Source organism: Neopelma chrysocephalum, unplaced genomic scaffold, assembly GCF_003984885.1.
Source record: "Neopelma chrysocephalum unplaced genomic scaffold, ASM398488v2 Primary Assembly neopelma1_25, whole genome shotgun sequence".
Taxonomy (NCBI): domain Eukaryota; kingdom Metazoa; phylum Chordata; class Aves; order Passeriformes; family Pipridae; genus Neopelma; species Neopelma chrysocephalum.
Window position 1 is genome coordinate 7787636 of NW_020897694.1, and position 27308 is coordinate 7814943.

Here is a 27308-nt window from a genome sequence, read left to right on the forward strand (position 1 = left end):
ACAATGGTTTTCAAACTCCCTGTTCTTTCCATGCCTATATTTAAATACAGATATGTCTGCTTATGGCTTAAGAAAATGTATGCTGCTATTTTAATTCTGTTTCCATTGCAAGACAGACGTGACTGTGAGAGAATGAGATAGTTTCTACTTGAAATAGTATTTTATCAACAGAATGTGACTTAAATGTCAGTTCTAGTGATGTGTAAATCATGAAAGTATTCCTTCCTTTCAAGTCTACATTGAGTTTGAAATTCGCAAGTTGCTTTATGCTGTTTATTAAAATACATTTTTAACTGAACCTTGTATATAATAATTGCAGAGTTCCTGAAGTCTATTATGATGTTTTTACTAGGCTCTTGCCTCCTTTGTTTGCAGTTAGTGGTTTTGGCTGGAATTTAATCATTGTCATTTCAGTATATGTGATACTTCGCTGAAAATTTTGCTAAGGCAATACCATCATTAGGACCTAACACAAATGCCTCTGCACTAGTAGAGAGTATTACAAATGAAATCTGTCTTTAAGTATGTTTGTTGAATAGTGCAATGTGCATGTGAAGCTGTTGTAGGGCTGATGTGCTTTATCCATACCTGAGATTGAAATTAAAAAGTTTTTTTCTGAATGCTGTGATGTACCCAACAGGAAAGCATAAAGAGTGCTTGTGGATTCTGCTGCTCAGTTCCTCCTTCCCTGTTGCCCAGGGCAGAAAGCTGGAACTAAGCAGCTTTCTGACAACTACCTGTGATCATTAAGGTTTAAGATCAGTGTTATTTTACATTACATTTTTGTATATGTTTGTTCTATAATATGGGTTCTATAGAAAGCATAGATATATGAAAATATACAAGGTCCTGCACCTGGGGCAGGGCAATCCCCAGTATCAGTACAAACTGGGTAATGAGTTGACTGAGAGCAGCCTGGTAGAGAAGGACTTGGGAATACTGGTAGATGACAAATTGGGCATGAGCTGGCAATGTGCACTCATAGCCTGGAAAGGCTGTTGCACAGGAGTTGTGAAGATCTGTTTTGCCTTGGGAGTGCCATGTTCTAGGTGACTGCTCTGTGCTTTCTCAGTGCCTAACAAAAAGCCTGAAATGTCCAAACACAAAGTTAAAATGGATAGTGCAGTACCTGGGAATTGTCAGCTTATCCTGTTTCAGGTGCTTGCAAGCCATGAGTTGAAAGCAAGGTATAACATAAAGTAGTGGAACTTATAGATTGTATGCTGGTATTTGAAATTAAAGTTTCCAACGGAGTGTAATTAATATAGAAAAGCCACTAAATGGAAATAATTAAAGAAGAGAAGTATGCTTATCTTCACCTCAGTTGCTGATGCACCTCAACCTTGTTAATGTTATGCACTAAAAGTGATTCTGCATAACTGAATTAATATCCTACTGATATCCATGTGTATCATGTTGGTAGTCACTGATATATGTTACCTGCTCTATTAAAATTTTTAAATTTTCTTCTCTTTGGGATCCATTGTCTCTCCTAAGGTGGTGTAACATAGCTACCTAAAGCCATTTCTAGTTGAGCTGTGTCTGAACAATTTAGAAACCATGGTGTGCAAAGACCAGAATTTAGACTTACAAGATGGAGGAGAGGCAATAGTGAAACCTGCAGGGGTGGACTGACTGGAGTTGGGATGTTTTGGAGGACAGACTGACTTTTTTCAGTTGATCACTGTGTGTGTGTCTTTTTCCATCCTCCACCTTTCCTTCCCTTCTCTCATCCAGCGTATTTTTCTCAATCAAACTTCAGGTGTGCTGGATGCTCCTAGTGTTGTCAAGCACCGTTGAACATTTGCTGATAGAAGATTATGGTGGCCCTTTCTGACTCAGAAGAAATTGCAAGTGAATTTATCCAGGAGTCATCTTCATCAGCAGTTTTAAAATATAAATCAGTTTAAATCTGTGCTCAACTCATATGATGTATTTTATTAACAATTTGCATTTAATTTTCCAAATGCCTGAGGTAGCAAACCTCCAGCTTTATTAATATATGAGTCCATCGTGACAGACAGTACATAGAATTAATTCTGCAAGTCCAAAAAGACCTGTCAGAAATTAGCAGATACAGCACTATCTTGCAGGTCCTATACACACTGAAACAATAACAGAGAAAAGTGTGAACAAACTGGGTCCTAACCAAAGTTAATGCCAATGGAATATCTATGTTAGATCTTTGAACACATCCGTGTTTTTGCAGGAATAACTGACTAACCTCTTTTTTAATGATAGTGGCAAAATCAGGAGGAACTGTACTCTGTGACTTGTAATAGAAATTTGAATTACTGCCCTGCTGTTTCCTCAGACTGTGTGTGTGTGCTTGAGTGCTGACTGAGACCTTGCCAAGGAGGAAGATAAAAAAGAAATAGTAATGAATTAGGCAAAGAAACAGCTCACTAAAGAGCTTTCCTCTGCTCCTTCTGCTTTTGGACTGTATTCAATTCTGAGGCTTTGTGCAGCACTCGCATTAATAGGCATGGGGAAGTTTGAGATTTTACAGGGTTCATTTCTGTGTATAACATAAGGTTCTGAGTTCATGATTCCAGTCTGCAGACAGTGGAGACACATGGGCATCCGTCCTTTTTCAGAATTGGTGGAACTGAACACCCTGAAGGTGAAGAATCTGAATGTAAAAAACTAGGGTAACACCAGTGCTTAACTCCTCCTGAACTCAGGCTCTTGTTAATCCTTAGACCATCATGACCATGACAATGCAACTGCTTCTGCTTTAAAAGCAGAGGGAGGTGAAAAAAATCACTTTCAAAATGGTTCAGATTTAAAAAAAAAAAAAAAAGGTGTTTAGTTGGGGCTAGAAGCAATGAGACACACATTCTGGCTGCTAAGCTCATTTTTAAAAGCTCCTGTGTTATTTCTGAAAAGATCCTAGCAGTGTTAACTATATCTGTTTCTGAGCTTAAAGAAAACCCTGTGTTCAGAACTTGTTACAAGGTTGAACATTATCTGTATCATAGTTCACTCCATTTTTTTTCTAACTGGAAAACAGACAGGAGAAACAGGAGCACAGAAATATGGCCAAATTTCTTTATGTAAAAAAAGAAGAAAATCCCTGCATTCTGGGATGTATTTTGAATTGAGAAGTCACCTTGAAAGAGAAATTTCATTGTATGTGAGTGTAGGCGGGAGTATAAAAATGTGATAAAAATAGCAGACTACATGGAAATCAACACTGATATGTGGATGCATACCTGAAGATGTTACATGATAACATCTGAGAGAGAATTATACTTTAGAACTGTATTTATATAATACATTCCAAAAAATTTAAACATACCCTTATATAATTTTCAAATTATATTTCAGATAATCTCTTTATTTTTAATTCTAATTTTGACTCAGACATTGGCTTCTGTTCTGACTTTGGGAACTGCTTAGAAAAATCAACTACTCTGTAGTTGGTGGCACATATTGACAAAGAACTTTTCAACAAAGTCCTTGAGAAGTAGGTACTCTTTCTCTGAAGTAAAATGCAGGGAATAAGTACTACATCCTAAAAGTTTGAAAATTATCAAAATGCTTAGAGCATAAAGAAATGCTCTAAGAAGTGACCACCCGGTTAACAAGAGGTTAATTGATCCAAATTGTGATTTTCAAAGTGAATGTTTTTGTAGGCTCTCATAAAGCACAACTATGGGTACAGCAAACTGAGAATTTTTTCATGTGCAGTGTTTATAGTATTGGAAGCAAAAGATAAAAGTTTTGTCAATCTGCAAAGTATACTTCATGAGGTTCATTTGTTTGTACTGTATAAAATAAACTGCCTTTCAAGTTGGTATGGTAAAGCAACTGGGAAAAAACATTGATAATTTTATTCAGCACTGGTTTTTTTATTCTCTGACTGTACCTAATGCCATCGGAAATCACCCTTCAGATCTGCTCCTAAGTATCAGTTTTCTTTGTTATTATCAGCATGATGCAGGAGCAGCATATGTCTCTGGGAATGCAATTTATGATAAAATACACCTAATTAAATCCCTTGAGGATTTATATTCACACATGCTGTGAAACCGAATCATATGAATACTTCCTATTAAATTGTAGCAGACTTGAAGCATCTGCTTTAATTTCTAACTGTGCACCCAAACCCTTTTTCCCTGTCTTTATACCACAAATGTAAACTAACATGAAATACACTTTATTGGTGCAATATTGACCGTGAGGTACTCAGGGCAACTTGGAGAGAAACACAGCATAGTTATGCTGCTTCATATTAGAGTAGGAGTAATAGTGTAGGTTTTGTAGATTGATGCCTAAATCACCCCGTTGGAGTAGATCATTAAAGCTGTTTTTATTGCTGTTTCTTCTTTTAACTCTTTTAAGCTCATTTTTGTATTAGAAGACAAACATCTGATGTAGTATCCACTCTGGGGGGGAAAAGTGCTTCCCACAAACCGGTACAGTTTGTGGTATCTTAGCAAGGACAAAGCTAGCAAATAGTTCTTCCAGATTTGATACATTTTATTACAATCATACACAGATATTTTTTTCTCTCTTCTCTATCCTGAACTCTAATATGTATGGTGTGGTAGAGAAAGAATTATCAGTTAATACATCTTTATGCTGCTCTTAAAATAAAAAATAGTAACTTTGAATGTCACTTGGGTATTGGTTTGTACTCAGTGGAAGATGTTTATTGTATACCATTTAGATTTTTTTTCTAATATTTCATTAAGCTGAATGTAAGTGAAATGCAAGGTTAGTAAATGATATGTTAGACTTAGTGAGCATATTGATTTTTGTTCCTGACCGTGCCTAAGAACCAATGCTTGTGGAAAATGAGCTGTGGTTTTGTGTATTCAATGAAGTATATTAGTTGCTGCATAGCCTGTACTTAACATAACGAAATTTGGCAGAACATAATTGGAATATGGCAGTTATTTGGTTTAATTGCAGTATAGGCTCTTAAAATCTAAGTTGTTGTTTTTATTTATACTCTACTTCATAATTATAAATGTACAATACTGAAAGAGGTATTTCACAGGCTTCAATTACCTAAGCACAGCATTTGTGGAAGTCTAGAAACTGGTTAAATGGAGGACAGGATAAAGTTTTTTGGAAATAACTAGGACTTTATTTTTGTCTTCAGGGTATATACTGAGACTTCAACTGTATGAAGGAAGGTAAGATTTGTGAAGGCTGCTTGAAAAGCAGCTGCTTGGTCTAAACAGGGCACAGTCGTTCATCTAAACTGATGAGAAGAGAGCAAACAAATCATAAACTGATCTATTGTTACTATTTTCCAACAAAGATTTCAAACTGCCATTTCTTTAAATATATTTAAAAAAAAATACTTTAAAACGGTATATAAGGAATCACAGGTAAAGCATTACCAGCTTCAGTGAATCCAAGCTGATATGTTTTAGCGGTAGATACACAAGTTGGAAAATAAAATGGCAGACGTGCTTTACTTATGGTTTTATTTCTCTGAAAGGGTCAGTAAATTCAAATGAGTTTATACACCTCAGGGACTTTTTGGTCTCTGAACATCTGGGTGATGAGCCTGGAACAAGGCCCTTGAAAACCATATCCTCACTTCTGGAGGAATAGGACCAAATGAAATGTATGTAATTAGTGATGTGTTCCAATCTATAATGGGCAGCTGTATGCTTGGTGCTGTGTAAATATTGCAGAGATAAACATGAGTAATGAAAATCAGGAAGTGCCTAGTTATGCATGAAGTAATTTGAAGATTATGGGCAGATCCATTTCAGAAGCTAATGAGTGAAGCACAAGTATCCTGTGTGTCATCCAGAGAAGATGAAGAGGATTTATAAACGTATTTGCCCACATGTCACATATGCCATTATTTTAATAAAAGAATAAACATTGAATTCAAGACTAGGATTTAGGAAATGTGTTGAGTGCAAAATAGAAGTAATACATGTTGTAGATGTCTGAAACTTGCTAAAAAGCAAGTGCACAAACTCTTACTAAGTTCAGAAAGACCTGTGTCGTTTTTGGAAGTAAGGGAAACCATCTTTTTACATGGTCAGCTTTGATAGTTACATGGGCCTTTTGATGTATTTCTCTGTATAAAAAATGACTTGATGCACAAAACATTTATTTAGCAAAATTTAAAAGGCAGAAATCAAACAATGTTGTGAATTCATGACACGCTACAGCAACCAAGTAGTTAGTAGGAGCTTCTAGGGTCTGATCCCTAAATCCTATCAAATCAAGGAGGAAGGCTTCCATTGGGTGTAGCAGTTATTAAATCCATCCCTTTAATGGTGGTGCAGAATCCATTTGTTAGCTATATTTCATATATATATCATATAATACTCGGTTTGCTTTTTCAATTTTTTTTTCTTTTCTCACGGGTCTGCTTCTACTGTGTAAGCAAAGAAGATACTGCTGTAGCAGTGCTTTTTCCCCCTGGAATAAAATGCAAGGTGGAGACCACTCATTCTGCAATGCTGCCTTCAAAATGATTAAAGTGTTGTTTTGTCTTCCAAGCGCTCCTCAGATAACCTGGCTTCTCACACTGGCTTGACAGTTGCAGCTCTTCTCTTTATTAGTCACTATGAGCACAAGCAAGTGCTCTGGACTCAGTTAATGTCAGAATAAAATAAATTGAACCTGACTTTGTCTTCAGTTTTGAGTGTGAACTGAAAATCCCCTGTGAAAGGAATTGAGGCTAAAAAGGGTCATCTGCTCTGAGTTCTCAGGGACCGGGCGATTAGCACACACTGCTTTTTTGCCTTCTATTAAGATAAATCAGTAGTTTCATTCAGAGTATAGGCATCTTCCTTACCTTTTAAAAAATAAGGTTTTGCTTTGGTTTTGTTCGGAATTTTTCTAAAGTTGAAGAAAAAAGATTGTTGAAGGTTTGGCAGGATGCAGAAGTACTTCCAATTCATTGCAATATTAATAAAGAAGGGAAAGAAAAGACAGTTTCAGAGGCTTTAAAAACCAGCTGACAAGATGATTCTTCTTCAGATACACCTTCTTGCTGCAGTAGATAGGAGCTTTTTGGAAACAACTATGTCAAAGTAAATGACTCAAACCAAGTGTCTAGTAGCCCATCTTCAAGGAAGATGAAGCTCTGGGCATTAAAAAGAAAACAACCAAAAAACCACAAAACCCCCTCTCAAGATTACAAGAAAGAAATACTTGATGCCATCAACAGTTCTTATTCCTCATTGAAATAGCCTCGAGGATGTCCTATTTTAACTTCTGGATGGAGACTGAAGTGCAATAGTAGTTCACTGTCTCTAACTACAAATGGATGTGTTTATCCAAGAATCCCAAGTATTCAGACAAAATTCTGTCTGATGTCTCTAATCTCCTATGTGAACTACAGAAAATTAATATCTTAGGAAGGCTGTTCGTGGGCCTCTCTTTTCTATTTGTTGGTTATCTTTTTTCCTCCCTGTTGTGCCTTTATTCCTTTTTGAAGAAATCCTCTTTTATTTATGTGATTGCAACTTCTTAGTTATTTAAAAAACTCTTCCAAAAACCTGCCAATTTTCTGTAGTGTGTTTCTGTCTACATTTTCATTCTTCGTTTTCTCTATCTTTAGGGGATAGGCCTATCTGAATGTCTCTATGGGTGCATGGGGTTCCCTGCTTGAGACTGTCCTCATCAGGTCAGGACTATGTTACTTCATCCTAAATAAATGTAGTAACTTGTAGATTTTTTTTTACTCTATTTTATTTATTGTAGTTCTTTTCTATCATGGGTGTAAACGTCCAGCTTTGTCATGTATGTCCATCTTGAGGTAATTTAATTTCTCTGCAGTTTCACTGGTCAGCAGGAATAAGTGTTTCACTTTTTTCTTCTTCTAACTGTTTATAGGTTAACTGTTTACAGAATCACAGAATATGCTGAGTTGGAAGGGACCCACAAGGATCATCAAGTTCAACTTGGGCCCTGCCCAGGATCATTTGCAAGAGTCACACCATGTACCTGAGAGTATCATCCAAACTCTCCTTGAACTCTGCCAGGCTTGGTGCTGTGACCACTGCCCTGGGGAGCCTGTTCCAGTGCCCAACCACCCTCTGGGTGAAGACTCTTTTTCTAATATGTAATCTAAAGCTCCCCTGACACAACTTCAGGCCATTCCCTTGGGTCCTGTTACTGGTCACCACAGAGAAGAGATCAGTACCTGCCCCTCCTCTTCCCCTCACGATGAAGTTGTAACTGCAATGAGGTCTCCCCTCAGTCTCCTCTTCTCCAGGCTGAACACACCAAGTGACCTCAGCCGCTCCTCATTCAGCTTCCCCTCAAGGCCCTTCACCATGTTCGTTGGCCTCCTTTGGATGCTCTCTAAGAGCTTAATATCTTTCTTCTGTTGTGGTGCCCAAAACTGCACACAGAACTCAAGGTGAGGCAGCCCCAGTGCAGAGCAGAGTGGGACAATCCCCTCCCTCGACCAGCTGGCGATGATTTGCCTGATGCCCCCCAGGACACGGTTGACCCTCCTGGCTGCCAGGGCACTGCTGACTCATATTCAACTTGTCATCGAGCAGGACCACCAAGTCCCTTTCCATGGCACTGCTTTCCTGCATCTCATTCCCCAGTCTGTCCATACATCCAGGGTTGCCCTATCCCAGGTGCAGAATCCGGCACTTTCCCTTGTTGAACTTCATCTGGTTGGTGATTGTCCTGTCCTCTAGTTTGTTGAGGTCCCTCAGTTAGCTGATCAAACCTGGCAGCTGCTCCACTCTCATTTGGCCTATGAGTACTGTCTTCAATCCTGGCAAGCCAACAGCCCATTCTCAACCATGTGGCTGTCATTAGTTGAATTCAATGTGTTTCACTATCAGGAGATATCATAGAATCATAGAATCATAGCTTGCATGTTATTCCAAAGTGGTACCACTGTGTTTATTCACGTGTTCATGGCATGGCTCAGTGGGGTTTGTTAATAGTCCATGTAATATGCCTGTATCCAGGGGTCGTGAAAGGCTTTGCATTTTGAATGGTCAATTTTATGCTGTGTTTTCAAGTGGGGAAACAGGTATATGAAGAAGCTGACTAGCCCAGCTTTGGTGAGTGAACTGATGGTGTTCCTCTTCACGTTGTGACAGAAATTCTGTACCATAGTCACTACCCAGCTTCAGGCAAAAAACAGGTTCATCTTATTTTCCTTTGTCTGTATGGGTCATATGAGATGCTTCTATCCCCCCAAGACTCTGAAGTCAAAGGCCTTGGCTTTGAAGTAATACTCACTCAACTCAGAAAGTCCTCCTTTCTGTTCTTCTTCTATCTCTTAGACTTATTTCTAACAATGGGGTTGCAGCAATAAATGCCTTTGTGTCCTTGTATTGGATCCCATCCTGCTAAGAGGTACCTTTGAGCAGAAGCTAATTAAATCTACACACGTTTAAGGTGACATTAAAATTCTTTTTTTTTTCTTACTTACTGTAACTGCTTTATGAAATATGATTACTGGCCCAGTATTTAACATTTCTCAGCACTGTCATTTCAAGTGAGTGAGAAAAAAATCACAACAGTATCTGATATGTTTTCTCATTCTGGAGTGTCAGTTTCATTGAGCTGGAGCTGCACTGTAGTTACAAAGGGGAGACTGCGACAGCTCACTTTTGATACGTGGTAGAGGGCCATGCCTCAGTGCCTCACTCTGCTTAAGGGAAGGACGGACTGCATTGTCTCTTCAGTTTTCCTGCTAAATCCAGCTAAATGTTGTGCTTGTCCTGTGATACATGTAATGTTATATTTGATGCATATGACAGGTTTAATGCCCGAATGCACCTGATGATCCTTTCTCAGCACAGACCCTGAGTCTGCAGCAGCTCATATCTTAAGGACTGTTGGGTTGTCCTGGTGTTTAGCAGTTGTCAATAAAGTTACTTTTTGGGAACTCATATGCAATTTTAGCATCCATAATATCCTGCATCAGGAAGTTCCATCATTTATTTACAAGTTGTGGGAAGAACTGCTTTCCTCCGTTTGCTTTGGATTTTCCTATGACTTAATGCCTGCTAGTTCTAGTATTCGAATCATACCATTGTTCCCTATTTGTTGTTTTCCTGGACTGAACGAATTTATAGACCTCAGTCATACTTTCATATGTCTTTTTTTTTTCTTTTTCAGCCCTGAAGGGTCCTGCTCTTTATTTTCTTAGAGCCTAACTTGTTCCATACCATTGTGCATTTCTCCTGGGGCAAATTAGTGCCTCAATAGTTCTTGTTTCTTTTACTGTCCTTTCAAAGAAGAGAAGACCACAATTTTTAAGGAAATACTATTTCATTAATTGTAATCAATATCTTACTGGCCTGGAAATAATCGTCCTTGCTACTGAGGATGCATAAAATAATAATGGTGGAATCTCACCTGGGCTTTTCAAGCATTTATCTCTGTTTCATTTTTGCGATGCTGGTCCATCAGTGTGTCACAAAATGTCACACCAGTGTGCCAGCCTGACTTTTCAGCTGCTTATAAGAAGTGTTCTAGTCTGTGAAGTGTCAATGGTCCTAAAATCATCTGGCTGGTACTGGTGGTGAGTGATGTGGGGAGCAGGCTGGCTTGGGAGTGCAGGGCTGTGGCATTCCTGAGCAACTGGAGTTGGAGTCTAAGGTAGTTTTTGTCATTTTTGTCACCACAGCAAGCCATGGAAATGGCAGTTGTGAAATGACAAGAAGTACATTAATTTCAGTTAGCAGCTGCTGAGGATACTGGGAAATCATATCTTGTTTTGGGAACATGATGTTTGGGATTCCAAAACAAAATTTTGAAGGATTTCTGTTCCATGAAAACTTCAAATGTTGGCTTACCTCCTGATTTAAGGGGTTTTTGTTGTTGTTGTTGGTTTTGGTTTTTGGATTTTTTTCCTTGAAAACACAAAACCCATGTAATAAAAATCCCAATTTCCAGCCAGCTCTACTTAGGCTTCAGTTGGAAGATTATTTCTCTTTTTTTCTACATGCAAGAAACTTTCTTGCATCTACGCCTTTTGCATTTGTATTTCTTTCATCACTGCAACAATTGTTAGTGTCCCAGTGTGCTGCTTAAATTTTCTTTTGCCTAATTTCACTTCACTACTTCATTGCACAGCCTTCAATAATCCACCTACTTTTTTGTTTACACTCTTGACATTCTCAAATGTTGATGCTTTTTAGTTATTCTGTAGCTAAGCTATACCTATTTGTCTCAAAGTCTTCTGATTACAGAGTAAATATGCAGCTATAGAAAATACACATTTTCTAATGTATATTAATAGAAGCAGATGGTGCAATCTCTTCATCGATGGAATTCAGTTTCTAAAACTGATTTTGCAGCAAATACCATTCCAGTACCATCTGTCATGGAACATGTGCAAAGGGAGACGTCCCATTTCAGGTTGTTTGTATTTCATTGCAATAAGGTGTTTATTTCATGTGTTACATAGGGTATGCCATAACAGAACACCTACTGTAAAACCATGTTGTTTCAATGCACAAGACCACTTTGTTTGTTATTTGGTATTTTTATGTATTATTATTTTTCACTACCTTTTTTGCATTACAAAGCTGCGTACTGTTGGTCCCTTGGTGAACCTAATTTTCATACAGTCATTAATAGAATTTGCACTTGAGAAGAAACAATGGAGAACTATTTTCTTAATTTGTGAAGTGGAGAGGAATCTTAAATTTGTTATAACAGCATTTTGTGTAAGTTGGTATTTTTCCCATTGTGAAAAAGTTTCTTCAGAACAGAAAATTTTCCAAAATTAAGAAGGCTATATAAACTGTTTGCGTTCTGCTTCTGCTAAGCCAAATGTAGAAGAGAATACAGTGTGTAATATCTGTCTTGTTTAGCTGAGAGAGGTCCTGTAATCTTTAAAGCAGGAACTACTTGGCCTGAAATGCTGAATTGCCATAGAAGTTCTGAAGCTCTGTATAGCTGGAGAAACATGCTAACAGAGAGAGTTTTCTTCTCCCCACTTACCACAAAATGTTTGCAGCTTTAGATACAGATTTTGCAAGCAATAAAGACAGGAAATTGGTAGGTAATTTATATTTCATTTCCTTCTGCAGTGAAGGATGTGTGAATCCTTCAAAATCTTGTGGAGTTATTAAAGTAAAGAGTGTAGCGGGGTAGAACAAGAAGTACAAAAATTATTGCAGAAGTAGCATGATACAAAAGCATCTGTTTGGAAAAAAACCTGTGAGGCTTCTTGCCTTTTTGAATAATTGCTTGACTGTTTTCTGCATTTTGAGATTTAAATATTTGCTACAGCTGCTTTTTTCTTGTAAGTCATTCTGTTTTCCAGTTCTGTTCTCTAGAGTGTTTTCATCTCCTCTGGAGCTAGAATTCAAAAACTGATCTCCCACACAATTTAAACCCTGTCCACCAGCTCCAAAGCTGTCAAGTGTCACAACTTTCACAAAAGATGGTTTGTTTCCCAGTTCCCCTAGAGGTGATTATAACTTTATTTTTGTACAAAGCCAGTAAATAATAATGATAAAAATTAATATGGGTCTTTCAAGGTGATAGTATTGTGTAAACCAAAAGGGACTTTATAGGAGACGTGTCAGTGGGGAAAATAAACTTCCTTTTTCATTGAATCATAGAATGGTTTGGGTTGGAAGGGACTTTAAGGATCATCTATGTCCAACCCCCTGACATAGGCAGGGACACCTTCCACTAGAAGGTGTAGTAAAGTAGTAAGTGTATGTGATATACCAAGATGGTTCCTAGAAGTACACCATGTATGCACTGAAGAGACAGCACATACCCAGCAGTTCACATCGTTCTGAGCTGACCTGTATTTACTGCTGTTACTCTCTGCCAACAGCAGTGTCTGTGTTGTTTTATCCAGAGAACTTCTCCCGTGGATGCTGAAAGTTTTTAAAACATTTACAGCTCTAAATATCTCTAATACTAAGGTAACTTTTTATAATGTTACAATCTTTTTAGCATTTCTAAGTGTGGTGTGTTAACCTTGGCTGGCTGCCATACTCCCACCCAGCTGCTCTCTCACTCTCCCTCATCAGGGCAGTGGAAAAAAATAGTATGGAAAATATCGTGGGTTGAGTTGAAGGCAGTTTAATGGAAGAAGGCAAAGGTTGTGTGTGGAAGCAAAGCAAAAAGATAGATTTATTCTCTACTTCCCATCAGCAGGTGATGGCCAGCCATTTTTTGGAGAGCAGGGCCCCAGTATGCTTAGCAGCTGCTTTGGAAGACGAACACCTTAGTAATGAATGTCATCCTCCCCCTCCTTTCTTTTAACTTTTATTGCTGAGCATGACATTGTATAGTATGGGATATCCCTTTGAACATCTAAGTCAGCTGTCCCGGCTCTGTTGCCTCCCAACCTCTTGCCCACCCCCAGCCTACCAGCTTTTGGGGGTGTTGGAGAGACAGCCTTGGTGCTGTGTGGGTGCTGCTCAGCAGCAGCCAACACGTGGGTGGGTTACCAACACCCTCCTAGACACTGTATGGGCTGCCGTGAGGAAGGTTCAGCCCATCTCTTTCAGGTTCAATACAATGAGATACAGTGTTTTACACTGCCATTTGATAAGTATATGCACACTGAATTAAAAATTGTAGAAGGTTTTGGAAAGGTTTTCTCAGTAATAATGGTTTCACGTTATATTATATTTCATGTTTGGATTACTGACTAACAAATTCAGTTCCATGCAAGTTAATGACAAACCAATGAAACTTCTGTGGAGCATTTCTGCTTGTATATATGTGTGGGGTTTTTTTTAAAATTGCAGCCTTAGGTATAATTAAGAAAAGAGCTATGCAGAGCAAGCTCTTGGAACCATACAATGGTCTTGGAACTTCTTTCAAGACTTTTTTTTTCTGTGGAGGACTCAACAAAAGACTGGAGTCTCCTTTCACACAGATCTTATGCAAAACCCAGTTATCCAGCTTCCTCTTGGGGAAGCTAGAAAGTGTTTGTGCTTCAGCCATTAACTGGTTTTGGAATTTGTCATGCCAGACAAATCTATAATCAAATCTTTGGGTTTTTTTATTTAATGACAGACTAGGTATGGCTTCACAAAGCCTGAGTGAGTTTCTTTGTGTTCACAAATAACAGGAACTCTTCTGAAAATCTCTAATTAAGAGGAGAATATTAATGTAGCAGAGCTTAGAAGTGCATGGAGCTAAGTTTATTTCTTAACAAATAAGCTCTCTACGGAGTGTTTAAAAGATAATGTTCTGAACTACTAAGATTATGATAGTTTTTTCTTCAAAGCAAAGACAAAGTTAGTTTATAAATTATATTTTTCAATTGCAAAATCAAATCTTACACCTTCTGGACTCACCTCAAAACCTAGACATGTCCTTGTTGTGCCTTGTGGTCATCAGTGTGCTTTTCAAAGAAAGATATTTTGAAATAATTTTGAGGATTGTTGGTTTAAAGCTGTAGAGGAGCTCAAAGCTGAGTCTGGAGCCACAGTCTCCAGACACTGAATGTAGTTTCAATTTACTGAGTGAGAGCTCCTATCAGGGCTAATGGTGTAGCTTTGGTGAGCACCACTTCGAAGATGATGCACAGAAGCCAATTAAGGCTTTTTAAGAAAATAACACTCACATTTGCCCTCTGCAGCACTATTTCCAAGAGCAGACCTTGAGGAAGGTGACTGGACCAAACTGTGATGCAGTGTTGGTATAAAACCATCCTTCACAGCTTGGCAAGCAGGAGCAGAGTCCTGTGGCAGGTGGCTCTGTGGTGGCTCTTCTTTCTCCATTGCCATCACCTCCCAGCTGCAGTGCAGCCCAACAGCTCCCACCCATATTCCTGCTTTCTGGGCTCCCTCTGCACAGCTGGTTTCTGCCTCTGGCTTTGCTGCAGCCACGCACCCTCTTGCTCTGCTTCTGGTAGCACAGTTCCCACTTGAACAGGTGAGGAATGTCTAGTAGTGATTTTCCACTGGAGGTGGGCATGTATGTAATGTGTTGGAGAGGGAGGTGAGGGAGCAGTTGTTTTGCAAAATAGGAGGTGGTAAAATGTGGTTAAACTGTTTGAGCAAATACAGCAGAGCAGTAGTGCTGTACAATTGGCAAAGGAAATATGGTTGGCTGAAAGAAGGATCAAAGTAAAAAAAAAAAACAACTCAGTTTTCTGATTTAACTGATACATCTTTCAGTCTCCTCTTCGGTTCATTGCGTTACATTTATTTATTTTTTTTCTACGTTTTGCAGGAGAAACTGGTAAGTTTTCCAGCTGGGGGTTGAGCAAGACTGCATTTTTGCATGGACTAAGGAGAAAGGTTCTTTGCTGTATTTGCTTTGGGTTCCTAGGGTTGCTGAACCTACACAGCTCATTTTAACTTAATCCTGATTTTGTTTGGATTATGTGTGATTTCAGAGTTCAGTTGAAACCAATTTCATTTTCTTTGCTTGCAGGAAAGAATGTTGAGTGGGTTAATTTGGCAGTTCAGTGTGAGCTAATTCGGCAGTTTAGTGCAACCATATGTAGCTGAACTGTGCAAGATTCCTTTTTAAGATATCAAAGGCACTATGTAGTCATTAACACATGGTCATGCCCAATGTGTTTTCCCAGCAGCTTCCTTTCAGAGCCCTTTGCAGCAGTCCCTTGTTGGTTGTTTCCAGGTGTATTTTAATAGAAGGGAGGTGGAGGTCCTCAAAAAGGCATCTGCTATCCAGCATTTTAGGTCTAAATGCTAAGGAAGAAAGAAGCAGAGAAAATCCTCAAGGATTTGAGCCAGCTAGGTTTTCTGGGGAAGCAGTCCAAATGTTTCCCAGATTGCCACAAACTGTTAAATTGTTTACAGTAAATTTTAACTGGAAGATCCCCAATGGAGCCAGATGCCGTGGCTGTTTGCAGAGGGATCAGAGGAGTGGTGAAGTATCTGGGAAGTGGAATTTTAGAGATGGGAGCATGTAGTTGGAGGCAGAGTGCTGGCAGCTGTAACTTGATAAAGACATTTTGCAGAAGGGGAGGAGAGGTTCAGATTTAGATTTAGCTGAGATGCTGTAGGGATTTTTATTTTCATTTGAGGACTTGTAGCCGAGAGGCTGCCTCTTTCTTTCCATCTCCTCTTTAGCTGTGAGCAGTTTCATTACAGAGTGAATTGACTGAGCCTGTAAATCGTCCATCCTTTTACCAGTAATTCAAGACCTAGGCTTTTCAGGGTATGGTAAAGATGTACCTTTTCTGTCTAACAGACTGCTTTTAAAATTCTCTTTCTGGTCCCCATTAGCAAAGTGTTGCAACATTTCTGGATCTGCAGACTGACAAGAAGTTTGTGTTGCCTGGATTTAAAAACCCCTGTTATTTCTACCAGTGGTTTCAAAAGAGCAACAAGCACAGCAAATTAGTTTTGGCAGGAAAATGAAGATTACATCATTTTGAGACAAGTCTGTTTGTTGTACTTTTAAAAATAATTAATAGTTGAGAATTTAAAATTCCTCTTCTAAAATCTAAATTGAAAATAATGTCTAACAAATAAATCCATTTGTTATGGAGAAATTTGAGGACTGAGGAAAGTGGGAGCAGGAAAGGAAACAGTCTTTGAAAATAGAAGTTGGAAAGGAGACTTCATCTTTAGAAACATGATAAAAAGGTATAGACAAGTAGTGTTTCTTAATAGTTTTTGGTTTTTTGAATCACAACAGGATGTTTTTCTATAAATGGTGTAGTGTGGCAAAATTGAAATTATATCACTGGATCCTCTTCAGTCAGTAGTATACAGAAGAAAAGATTAGATTATTGTTTCATGATTATAATGGTAATTTCTGTTCTTAACACATATAAATACCTGAAGGTAATTAATTTTTAAAGATCTGGTTTGACTTGTTTTTGTCTCTAAGAGGTCAGATTTTTTTTTCCCTCTTACCTCCTCAGGCACCGAAGCATAATATTGCTGCTAATTGTTTTATGATATCAAAGAAAATATTCAAGTTGAAGTTCTTAAACAGGAAACAGTTTAGAATTGTACATACAGGTGCACACACTTTTAAACACATTGTTTATTCATATTGGTGGAAGAGTGGGCAACCAAACATCTGATTGCAAAGCAAGAAAAGGTCTTGAGCCAGATCAAGGGAGATAAAAGTATTCCTTGCACTTTTGCCTTAAAAGTAAGAAGTACATTTCTTAATATGTTTTTGCATGTTTTTAAGCTAACTTGTGTATTTTCAAGAAGTCCGCGCCCTTTTCCAAAACCATGCAGTCTTCTGTTTTTTTCCAACTTGCCTTCAAAACCATCTAGTAGCATAAAAGAGGAAGAAGTGATGTTGTATAGTTGTTTCCTAAAGGTTCTTTTTTCATTAGGAGCAACTAAGATATGTATGCATGCATAATTAAAATTTTATGTGATTCTTTTGGAAAAAATACATCTGGCTTTAATTCAGGAGATAATCTTCATGTTAAAATTAAAGGGCTGGGCTTTTTCTGTCCTGCTTAGATTGCTAATGAGTCAGTTTTCCTAGAACTCCAGTCTTTGCCTTCTGTAGTATTAGTAATGGGCTTGTGAGACTCCTAGTGCTTCCCCTGAAGCAAGGAACTGCTCTCTGTGGTTATTCATCCCTACTGATATTTAAGGTGCAGACACCTGCCTGCATTATATAGGCTGCTGTACAGACAGTGTTGAATGGTTAGCTCAGAGGTAGAGATCTGTAGGTCTTCACATGCATGTCTTGGCTGAACAAACACGAAGGGAAACTAAGACTTTTCAACCTACTTTTCCCCCTTCCTCGCTGTTATTCAGGAGTATGTCCACCAGACTCCTGCCTATCCAGCCATTCCCACTGTGTTGTGCTTCTCTTGCAGCCTCTGTGTTGCCTCCCTCTCTTTTGCCATATGGGACTGACAGGGCTCTTCACAGCTGTCTCCAAAATTTCACCTGCGTTCCCACTTTTTCTGGCATGCTGCTTAAATTTTTGTGTTCGGTGTACCTTATCACTCTGTCTCAAGCCTCATCTCGTGCCTGTGGTTGAGGTAGCCTACATGCTCTGGACAACATAAAAGGACATCTAGGTTTTACTTAACCCTAGTTTTAGACCTTTCTATCACTGGAATAAGCCACAAGTGTAAACACCCTGGTATAAAAATGTACCATGTCCTGTAGTTTTATCCACTTAGATATTAAGATGAAGTGCCCCACAGCAAGATACAGCATGTAACTGAGCATATGTGGATGGACTTAGTCCTCAGGGCAGACTGTCCCCTGTAGCTCTGCTTTTGTTTGTTCTTGCACTTAATCTTCTTGCTTGTGTTGGGCTGAAAGCTGAGGGGAGCAGAGATATTTGTGGTGCGTGTATCAATAAGAAAATGTTAAAAGTATGGCAGGAACCAATAATGGAGGGTTTGTTTCCCTTCTGGGCACTAACTGATTGAATATGACTGTAGGTTGGAAAGGACTGCAAAATCCTGTCATTTGTAACAACTGCAAAGCTACAAACTTCTCTGCTCTTCCAGAGTACATGAGTTGTAATAAGGAAGTGTTGATTTCTTTGCAATAATTGATAGGACAAGAGGAAACAGCCTCAAGCCATACTGGGGGGACTTAGATTGGATTTTAGCAACCATTTCTTCAGTGAAATGGGTGTCAAGCACTGGAACAGGTTGCCAAGGGAAGTGATTGAGTCATCATCCCTGGAGGCATTTAAAAGATGTGTAGGGACTGTTAGGGACATGCTTTAGGGGTGGACTTGGCAGTGCTGGGTTAATAGTTAGAACTGATGATCTTAAAGGTCTTTTCTAACTTAAGTGGTTCTATGATTCTGTGGTTGACTGTGCAAGACCTTTCCATTGAATCACAGCCTAAACAGTGCTGAAAGGGCCTTTTTTCTTGGCAAGGTGGTGATGCTGTGACCCAAGTCCTACTGGAAGGCCAAGGAGAGTGCAGAGGCTGCTTTGCTTCACAAAGGAAAATAGGAATCTGTGCCCTTAAGGATATCTGGTCAAGGATCCTTTTCACTGAAAAAAGGGGTGCTGAGTAAATGGGGAAGCAACAAACCAAACATACAGAGACACAAACCTGGACAGACAGACCTAATGGAGGAAGAGACAAGAAACAAACTTTGTCAGCCACAGTAATTGATGGGCTACTTATAACCTCATTTAACAGTCACATTGCATAGAAGATATCTCTGAGTTATGATTCCTTTTTGAGCTTAGCCTTGGATAAAACACTTCCACCCACTCCCCAATGTGGACCAGGTACTGCCAGAGCCTGACTTCATTGGTGTCAGAATGCTTCTAGAGGAAATATCTGTAGACACATGTGAGCTAGATTAAAAATATCCGTGATGTCAAGCAGATATAGTTTTCTTCATGCTAATTGCATTAGGGTATCACTTAATATGTTAAAAGTTGGGCATCAAATAAATAGAGAAAATTATTCAATTATATCACTCCTAGAATGCTGAAGTAGATCTTATTTTATATTTACATGATATATTCTCACAACCTCAGTGGACAAGGTTTTAGTCATTTGCAATGCTAAATTCAGAGAGGAAAAATGGGAGTGGTTTTAATCAATTATTCACATCTTCTCAGTCCAAGAAACAGAATGCATAAGAAATTGTTACTTATTGTTGAATTGCCATTTATGTAATATCATTTTCTGTACTGGAGAAAGATATGTAGAATTGGAGTCTTCAGTTGTGACTGTGATGCCTGTCTGAGTATTAGACATGAAATTATCATATATTCATATGATTCATTGCTTAGCCTTCAGCATATATAGTTGAAGATGTCAACTTCAGAAAAATCTAATACGTTTCCTGAACATATAAAAATTGTAGCACTTTTCTTGAAATGTCAGGATTTCAGGACTTAAAATTAGTTATAAATCATATTCCATATTAATAATCTGAAACATTTCATTGGCAAATGCACTTCTTAATGCCATTTCCATTCAGCTCATGCTCTTCTCTGTCTGCCTGTCTAGTCTTAATAAATGGAGACAGACTCACTTTGCTTTGACTCTTTGTGTGTGTGCTGGAGTAACACGCAGCATCTGAAGAACAGTGGATTCATCCGTGCAACAGTGGAGTCATCCGCCTCCATTTAACGTGAGACAGTAGGACTTCTTGCAATGAAACACAACATGCTGAATTTTCATGTTGCTAGTTCTTATCTTTTAGAATATATGACAGATTGTTTTGTGTAGCAACAGTTTGTAATTTTTATTACTATATAATGTGTATTTTTACCAGTGTGGCCATCCTGGTAATTTCCTATGTTGTTTGTGCATGGGGTTGTTTTAGCAGGATGTGCCCCACAGGGTGCTGAATTCCCTTAGTTCTCACAGAATTACAAAAACTTTTTAAGTTTCAATATCTTCCAGGAGTGTTCATCTCTTGCCCATTTCACTTCTTACATTACTAATATTCTTACTTGGAAGAAAAGTCAAAAGAGATGCTACCTGAACCTCAGCAAGGTGCAGTAGTCCAAATGAATACAAGAGAAGTAGGTGTAAGGCTATATTGTTACATTTATTGCATTAGTTTGTTTTGAATGAGGTTTTTCAGGATGTACCTACCTCTGTCATGTTTGGGATGCTTAGCAAAATAGGAAAGCAGAGAAAAAGCTTTGTGGCCCATATCAAGTATTGTGAAACTTCATGTCATGCAGCTGTCAATGTCTGGTTCAAGTACAGAATTACTGAGTAAAAGACTATTAGAGCTTTAGTCCTTGGCTTTCAATTCCCTGGTGTTGGGCTGGGAACTTCTGTCAGCAGTCAGAAAAAAAAGCTGCAAAACTGTGCAGAGCTGGAGAGTTTGTGTTTCTTCCCCTCCAAAGTTTGGGCAGTGGGCCTGCTCTTTTCCAGTGCATTTCTGCTGGTTGATACTGTGGAGAGAGAAGCAACCCAACTTTTCCTTTTTTGCAACAGTAAGGCTAGCTCCTTACTTACTAGTGACCTGTGTACATATAGCCAAGCACAAAAAGTATTGAAACTTTCCTCTCTTATCTGTGAAATAATTTCTTTAGAAATGTAAAGAATTCAAGTCCTAGCAGTGTTTCTGATTAATACTTTAATGCTTCAAATCTTTGAAACATTTGTTTTGTGACAAAAGGTTAATCACAGTAGATTATCAGTTCTAAAGGTCTTTGGTTTATTTTTTATTGCTGGAAATTACATTGGTTTAAAAACGAATTAATATCTCCTCCTAGGAGTGTATGTACTGTCTTCATCTGTCTCCCTGTATGAGCCTGCTGCATGTCGACAAGTCCTACAGAATTATTTCCAGACTATTTGAGTGTTTTTTCCTCCTATTCAATTGTAAGCATGACAAATCAGAGCTGCAGTATAAAATGTATTTTGCTGGGAAACGACTGTGATGAATTCGATGCCGTGCTGGTTACTTGCTGTATTTCAAGGCAGAAGAGCTATATTTGATCTTGGGGGTGGAAGAGAAAACCACAATGTGCAGGCTAGTGGTTTCTAATTTATTGGCAGTTTTGGGGAAAAAAGTCTGCATTCTCTTTTTATTTTTTTTTAGGCCAGATATTAGCATGAATTATGGCTCTAGCTATTTCAACAGGAGTTCAGTGGAAAATTTATTTCCTTGGAGAATCTTGTGTAGTTCTGAGCCATAACTAAGTCTTTTAACTCCTGCAAATCATAATAAAGAGTAATAGGTAAAAAGCCACTGCTTCTTTAAATCAGTGTCACCAGTGACTCAGAATATCTATTGATTTTTTTCTTTTTTTCCTACCAGCAGTTTCAATTAAGATTCAGCAGGTCCACTCTGAGAAAACTCTGCATAAAACACTGCCTCATATTTTTGGTTAATACTGCTTTTTAAATTCTCTTTAAGAAGTGAACAATTAAAAGTAATTATATCTGTAACACATTAAAACATCAATCTAAAAGGCTAGTATAATGCCCAATTCATAGCTTTTGGTGTGTATTTTTGAGTGTATAATTACTGGAATGTGTATATATATATACACACACATGTATTTGATCAAATTTTTTCAGACAACAGCTATACAAATTTATAAAGTCAGTTGTATTCACCCAGACATACTACTTTCTGAATATGAAAGAACTGCAGCATGGTTTTGAAAAATAAAACCAAATGCTGTATTTTCCCTGCAAATAGTGTCTGTATCAACAAATCATCTGGACGAAATGATTACAGGCTGTTTGTCTTCACCCTTTGTAATGCACTTAGCAAATTTCAGTGCTTAATCCACACGTGAACCATTTGATAATTTGGTGTTTATACCACATTTGTCAGTCCCTTTACTTGTATTCATGCATTTTAGGGAAGCTAATTCCAGATGTGCAACAGCTGTTGTTCCACATAGGATTGTGTGACGATATTCTGCATGGAAGCCTGGTGGAAGGAAGGTAACCTGAGGCTGTGTCATTCTCTGTGAGATCTTGAAAGCTGCAGAAAAAGAAATGAGAAGGGCAGCCATTAGGGAGAAGAGCAAGATGCATGTATAGAATAAATGATAGTAATAAAAAGGTTTCCTTCCTGATTCACCATGCTTGATGTATAAATTTCCATATTGGCATGTGTCCACTGCTGTAATTGTTTGCATTAAAAAGTAATACCAGGAATGTAGTATATTTTTAGCTCTCACTGCAGCAGTTTGTCAACTAGAAACAGAAAAAAGGTTAACATTTTACTGTGAGATAGTTTTCTAAAGAGCATCTGAGATCTGTGAGATCTGTGAATCCTTGTAATTTGGAAACCTTTGACAAGAAATCTCAAAGTACAACACAAGCATCTCTGAAATTTTAGAGACATACATTTGTAGCTGATTAATTTGTTACTTGCTGTATGTAGATCTTCCTGAAGTCTTCTGCCATTTCACAAACAACCTTAGATTCTCCATTTCCGTTTTTACTTGGTAGGTTTCCATTCTGTTTCCTAAGCAAGCAATTAGTTTTTCTGTGCTTTCAAGGTTGTATGCTGGGGCACTTCCCTTGTTAAATGTAACTTCACTGCCATCAACCTTTGGAAGAAGGCCTTTGAGGAGTGTATTAACTCTCCTACACGTTTGGGTTTCTACTGGTTTGGAAACTGGAATGTTAAAATAAAAGAGCTAAAATGCATATCCTGCATGGTGAGTGAAAAATATTAAGAAATAAGTTACTGGTGTTCTTTTATGCAAAGAAGGATTAATTTAAGGGAGCTGCACTGAAGTGGGGCTTGAAATGTCCTGTATTGTGATTTTAAAATGCCAGAACAGGAAGAGACCTTTAAGATTGAATGGTGTCTGATGTTCATGACTGACAATTCACCATTGAAGGGCTAATGTTCTTTGGCTGTTTACCTGAAGAAATGGAGGATGTTGTAAATTTACATTGTAAAAAGTAATCAATATAAAGCCCAGTGCAAGGAGGATTAATCATGATGAAATGCCTCCATCGAATGCCCAGCTCTCCCTGAAAATGTGACACCAACTGATGTATTTAGGTGTTAGGACCTTGTGCTGCGGCTGTAATGAGAAGGACTCTCAAACAATATCACAAATCAAATAACTAAATCTGGTGCACGTGAAGTTGGTGCACTGGCCTTAGAGGGGAGAAGAGTGACAGGAATTCCCAGTTCGTCTCAAGGAGCCCCTGTTTCATGAACAGGAGCAGTATCAGTAAGCAGATTGAGCAGAAAATCTCCCCTCAATTAAAGTGTGGGGAGAAGTGAGATGAAAAATAGCTAGAATAGGGGAGAGGGAGGACTGGAAAGCTCCCCAGGTCAAAACAATAGAAAACATGGTGAAGAACTGCAAAAAAAAAAAAAAAATTAAAGCCAAACTATTTAAAAATTTAAAAAGTCACTGAGACCAAAAACAAAAAAAAAGAAATGGAGAAGTGGAGAAAAAGACAGATTTGTAGAAAAGATATTGATTTAACTTTAGCCTATGCCTCTTTGTGAAACATGAGTTTAGAAGACCTTTGGTAACCAGATCAATAAAATCTTTAAAATCATTTAATTAGATTGAAGGCCAAAGGATAAACCCTTGTGATAAGTAAAAAGTGTTCAGTGTTCATTTGCCTTCCAATTGATGTTCCTTCAAGATAAGAAAGAAACATACTATGTTTGGACAGAAGGCAGCATTGATACAGAAATGTAGCAGTGGTTGGTTAGGGGTAGTTAAAACTGTAGAACAAATGACAAGTCTGCCAAGATTCAAGAGGAAGCAGGTTTATATCTATGTATGAATCAAAACTGTCCCCACCTACTGTCCAGCAATATAGCTATGAAAGATGATTGTCTTTACATCTAGTTGCTAAAACTAGAGAATTTAATTCTGAATTTAATACTTACCTCAAATTAATTTATTTAGGTTGTTGAGGTGTTAAATCAGAACCACGCTGAATTTAAGCTTTAGCTTTTTCAGTGTACATTATATCTTTACAAAAATAAATTGGTAATTTCAAACATTTACAGGGGTTTTTAAAGAACTGGTTTATCATTTTTATATTTTACACTAGTAAACATGCAGTTATTATTTGAATTAATGTACCATATTAATTCTTGTTTGGAAAGAAGCAAGCATCACTGTACATTTATTGGGCTGTAAGTCTTATATTGTGTTTAGTGAAAATTGACTGTTCTGCCTAGAAGATACACCTTTGGAAATAAAAGAGCTTCACTGATGATGAACATATTAATTGTATGTGCCATAAAGCTATTTGTCTGAAGGGACCACGTCCTGCACCTTTCTAGAGCTTGGTGTCTTGTCAAGTAGTAATTCTTGAGTGCTAAACCTGAAGTAAATGGAACACTCCCTCTACACTATCATAGATAAGTTTTAAATTAGGTAGGGATGAGCTTGACAAGATACCTTCAATCTCTGACCTTCTCAGAGTCTTTCCTAAAGAGGACTGAAGGTCACCTATTGTTGTCTGTGTGATAGAGTCTTTATTGCACATTGGTTTGAAGTTGGGTGGATTTCTCTGGCTGCATATTTTTAAAAGTGCTCTTAAAACCATTTTTTGTGCTCTTAATGTAGTGTAATGCCAAAAGAAAGGTCACAGAAATTTATATTTTTACATTAAAATATATAAGAGAAGGTCATGGAGTCAGCAGAGATGAATGAAAAGCTTTTTCATCCCTCAGCTGAGTAAACTGTAAGATTCTGAGTTTATTTGGGTTGGGTTTGATTTTTTTAAGAGCAAGGGCTTTTTTTTTTCATCCTGAGCATTAAGCTTTTGGAATGAAATTTGTGTTCAGACATTGGTTTTAGTATTTTCCCTTCACAGTTGCTTCATTTTCAGCATTTAATTATCTTCTGTAGCATATAGCACCCTAATAATTCAGTGTCCTCAAGCAAAAATAGAGAAGAAAAAACCTAATTCGGAAGAGTGCATCTGTTTTTGCCTTATGGTTTGTTTGCAGCTGACCTTTGATAACGGCTGGTTCATACTTGCAGATTTTTAGAACTCATTTTGAGAATGTACTTTTCTGAACTTTTTATTAATTATTTTTTTATTTTCTTTTGCAGATTACAGATAGAAGAATCTTCTAAACCTCTAAGGCTATCACAACAGCTGGACAAAGCTGTAACCACGAACTATAAACCAGTGGCTAACCATCAATATAATGTAAGTAGCTTTTAGTATTTTCCCTTCTTCTCTTCAGGAGGAGTTTGGCTTAGGATTCCAGAATTGCTTTGCTGCAGTCTTTTGCTCAGAGTTGGCCACTGTCTTTGGAAATGCTCCATGTTATCTGGTTTTCTCCCTGATTTTGTCTTCTGGGGATCTTTCTGTCTCATGACCAATATCACCCTTGGGGCTGAGGTCTGCCAATTCTAACTGTCTTGTGTTACCTGATGGAGGACAGACCACCTTCACCCAAGCCTTTTTAGTGGCTTTATTACATTCTTCCTCTACACTTTTTTTTTAAATGCAATTTTGAAGTTAGTGGATAAAAAGCAGTTCTGGCTTTATACTATGAGATGTGGAAGCACTGCTTAAAACCAAATAAAATATCATCTGGAGCAGGGTAAAGGACTTGAAAAGAATCATTAGTTTCCAGTCCTTAGGAGCAATTAACAAGTAGAAAAGAATAACAGCTGATAATTTTTCACGTTTCATACCTTCACAGTACATGTTATTGGCATCATTGGCTTTGTCAATATTACACCCACACTGCTGTTCCAGATCAGTTGATGTACATACAAACTATAATGTCCTTTTCCTTAAAGATCCTCTTTGAGTAATTTGTATTTGTGTGTATAGAATCACTGTTACTGTTGAATGTGAGAAATGTTAAATCATGCTTAAAATGAGTCACTGTGTTAGTCATTTAAACTTTTACACTTTTTATTAAGATTTTATTTACATAAAACAAATGACAATATACTGGATGACATTTAATCCTTATTATGAAAGTCAGTCCATTTCCACAGAACCAAAAATAATCGTTTCTCTCTCATGGGACTGTTTTGTAGTAGTTACTGTTGAAAGCCTGATCTATACATAGATGATCATACCAATATAACTGTTGCAACTGAGGGAATGACATTTAACCAAAATAGTCACACTGGTATGTCCTGCTGTGGAGATACAGTTTTCTGTGAGTATATTCTTTTATAATGCTACTGTTATTCCCCTTCTTTAATTCTGAAATAACCTTCAGTGATGTACAGCTTCTCTTTTTAGTGGGATGCTGTGCCATTTCCCTGACACTAGCATAATTACAGCAGTATGACTTCAACCCGGAAACAATCTTAGTATCTTTATTCCAGTTGTCATCATGTCATTACAGAAATTAAAGTCTCCTGTGAGCTTGAGGGTGTATAAATAGAACATAACTGGGATTCTTAGAAGTGATGATTCTCTTGTAATGTTTTTATTGGTTACATATCTGTCCATGGTAATGGAAATTCATTGGCAGTGTGTTTACTTTTCATGTGTACCTTAAAGGTGTTCTGATAGGAAAACGCTAGTTAGACATACTTGTACTTGAGTCACCCTTCACCTTGCCTTGACTCTAAATGCCATGACTACCTTTCGAAAACACCTTTCTTTTCATTAAGTCTTTTATTAAGGTACAAGTTAGATGGCTGGGAAAAAGTCCATGAACTTTTTAAACCTCTTGTTCTCTTGTTTGAATTTGCTGTGTTCAAGCAGCAATTGCTTTCTTAAAACTTGCTGCATTGCTTGTAATCATATGACTGCTGTGTTGGGGACAGGACTTTTCACAAGAAAGAAGAAAAAACTACCATATGCTGATACATTCAGTCATCATCTGGGCAGTTTCTGAGGCTAGAATGAGTATCTACTAAATAAGAAAGAAAGGGTTAACATTTCTTGAAGGAAAGAATTTAAAACGAGGCTTAAGTGTGGCTGCTCCATGTACCTGTAAATTTACATACAAGAGGAAGGAGGAGGGAAATAAATTATATGTGGATGGGAAATAGCAATAGTTTGTTTGAATTC

At 37.8% G+C, this 27308-nt stretch overlaps 1 protein-coding gene across 1 annotated transcript in view; it reads left to right on the forward strand.

Moving 5' to 3' along the window:
* GTF2F2 (general transcription factor IIF subunit 2) overlaps nucleotides 1–27308 on the forward strand; it is a 90260-nt gene that overhangs the window by 50991 nt on the left and 11961 nt on the right. The window contains exon 7 of the mRNA XM_027674333.1: nucleotides 25370–25469. Coding sequence (XP_027530134.1) covers nucleotides 25370–25469 — 100 coding nt within the window. The remainder of the gene's footprint in view (nucleotides 1–25369; nucleotides 25470–27308) is intronic.